A 2,500-nucleotide genomic window follows, 5' to 3' on the forward strand; every position below is an offset into this window, starting at 1 on the left:
GGTACAGGTTGTCCCCATCCTCTGCTGTATCCCTGCTTGTGCCAAGTTGGACAGTGTAGCGATGGATTAACCTGCGTTTGCTTGTGTGCGTCCAGTCAGCTGTAAGAGGCTTAGCTCACACCAAACTCTACCTCTACCTCCCTCCCTCTCATACTAAATGGTGACCATCCCGTTGTGCTGTGCTGTCAGCTTTACACACACACACACACACACACACACACACACACACACACACACACACACACTATAGCATCAGGGCTGGTTCTAGCGTACTACATTTGGGTGGGCTGGTAGAAATTTTGGGTGGGCAATATAGCAAAGCGGTCAAATTGACATAAACACAAAACACAAACACAAAAAAATCTGTGCTACCTAGCTCGAGTTGCTGCAGTCAACAGCCAGGGATGGGCAGTATTTTTGATATGTATTTAAAATTAGTATTTCAAATCAAAATAACTGTAGCCTCTGACTGGTCCTGACGTAATTTGCCCAGACTTGTTGTGATCATAAAATTGAGATTCAGGAAGATGATTCAGTGCAAGATGAGTAACTTGTAGGTTGATCACACATACTGTACAAAACACTCCCTCTCATACCAACCTCAAGTTTCTTGAGAACTTTAATCATCCAGTCTGAACACATGGAACTGGTTATGCGGTTGCCCTGCAATATTGCTCAATCTGGGCATCTGCGCTGTCTATGCGCTCTCGCAAGTCCTCTTGATGCACGGTCACAAATATTTCGAGACACAAGACACCCCACGCATTCTGCAAAGATGATGCAATTCTGGTGTCACTCACCAGTGCCGCGTGCGCAGAACGCAGATCACGTCCTTTAGAAGCATCTTTGAAGACACCATTGTTCTCATTTTTCATTGGCTTCAATAGAATTGGAAATGATAGTGGTTGAACGTGCCCTTCCTGGAGATTCCTCCTGTTTCAGCACAAATGTCTTGTTGTCTACACAGAAACATGCTGAAAGGAAATCTAAGAAGATCTTGAGAAATTGTCAACTTTAATCATCCAATCGGAACAGATGAAACCAGTTATGTGGTTGCCCTTCAATATTGCTTAATCTGCATCCCTGATACAGTATTTAAGCTATGAGATGTAGGAGGCAGGTCAGCATAGTTGATCTGTTGATTGATTGCAGTTTATGATATGTCTCGTAGTCAGAGAAAAGCTGCTGCTCTCAAACGCTGTACTTTACAGTTTACTATACAGTCAGTATACTGATGAAGGAATAGATTAAATAGACAGATAAGGTTTGCAAAGTGATCAGAGAATCATGCTCCCTTTAAATTATTTTCTTTAGTATTTTTAGTGCTTTCAAAATACAAAAATACAGTATTTTATTGTGATACATGGTGTGGCTAATGTATTTTGTAGTTTATTTTGATACACTTAAAATTAGGTTATTTGATATTTCATTTTAAAATACATTTTGATGTATTTTGCCTATCCCTGCCAACAGCTAGAGCAGCCAGGCAGCTACAGTGCTACACTCTGGGGCATCTTTCAAATCATGCCCCCCAGGGTATAGCACTGTAGCTGCCTGGCTACTCTAGCTGTTGGCTGCAGCAACTTGAGGTAGGTAGCACCGATTGTTTTCTGGATTTTTACTCGTACCGGCAGTACTCAGTGACTTCGACAAAACGAGATCTATATGAAAAATGGCTAGAGTTTTCCTTTAAGGCATCAGGAGGGTGGTTTAAGCTACCTAACATTCATACATATGCCTACTGCACAGCTACTGTACCAGCTAGCTACCATTACACTCAACACCAACTCATCTACATCCAAGCTGGGTTTGAAGCCGCACACTGTGCAGAACTGAAAAATATTCTTGACTTTGTTTGGGTGGGCAAGACACAATGCTGCTCCAATGGCCTCTACCTAGAGCGGGTCCTGTATAGCATACATATACTCTCGCTCACTCTCACTGTCTGTCTTTCCTTCTTTCTCTCCCTCCCTTATATCTCACACTGCACAAACATAGTCACTGTGCGTTGCACGTGTTTAGCGCTCCCGCAGGTTAGATTTAAATAACCTGGTGTGATCACACATTTTAATTCAAACATCTGGTTTTCTCGGCCCCTTTTCTCACCTGCAGGAATCTGAATAATGGAATTTACAAAGCTAGTTATGGATAATATTTAGGATAGGTTCATGTTATATGGAATTAAAAGCTTGCATTTTCATGTTTTGTGCCTGTATCTTTGTGTGTGTGTGTGTGTGTGTGTGTGTGTGTGTGTGTGTGTGTGTGTGTGTGTGTGTGTGTGTGTGTGTGTGTGTGTGTGTGCGTGTGCGTGTGTATATGTATGAGCGTGCGTGTGTGCATCTGTGTATTTGTGTGTATGTTTTTAACCCCTCCCTCCTTATGTCTTTGCAGGTGACCAGTTTGAGCGTCACTAGCGGAAGTGACCAGATGGTGGCGCTACACACTTCCAATCAGGACGACTTCCTGGTCTACCTGCAGCGCGGTCAGCTCTGCACAAACC

General features: G+C 43.0%; 1 protein-coding gene across 6 annotated transcripts in view; it reads left to right on the top strand.

Annotated features, from left to right (window-relative positions):
• The window catches only part of myo1g (myosin IG), a 64,026-nt gene that overhangs the window by 40,054 nt on the left and 21,472 nt on the right, over window positions 1-2,500 (top strand). For all 6 annotated transcript variants that reach the window (XM_042076275.1, XM_042076269.1, XM_042076271.1 and 3 more), the window contains one exon: window positions 2,392-2,500. This exon is cut by the window's right edge and continues 49 nt beyond it. In XM_042076275.1, coding sequence (XP_041932209.1) covers window positions 2,392-2,500 — 109 coding nt within the window. The remainder of the gene's footprint in view (window positions 1-2,391) is intronic.

This window comes from Alosa sapidissima, chromosome 21 (genome assembly GCF_018492685.1).
Source record: "Alosa sapidissima isolate fAloSap1 chromosome 21, fAloSap1.pri, whole genome shotgun sequence".
Lineage (NCBI taxonomy): Eukaryota > Metazoa > Chordata > Actinopteri > Clupeiformes > Clupeidae > Alosa > Alosa sapidissima.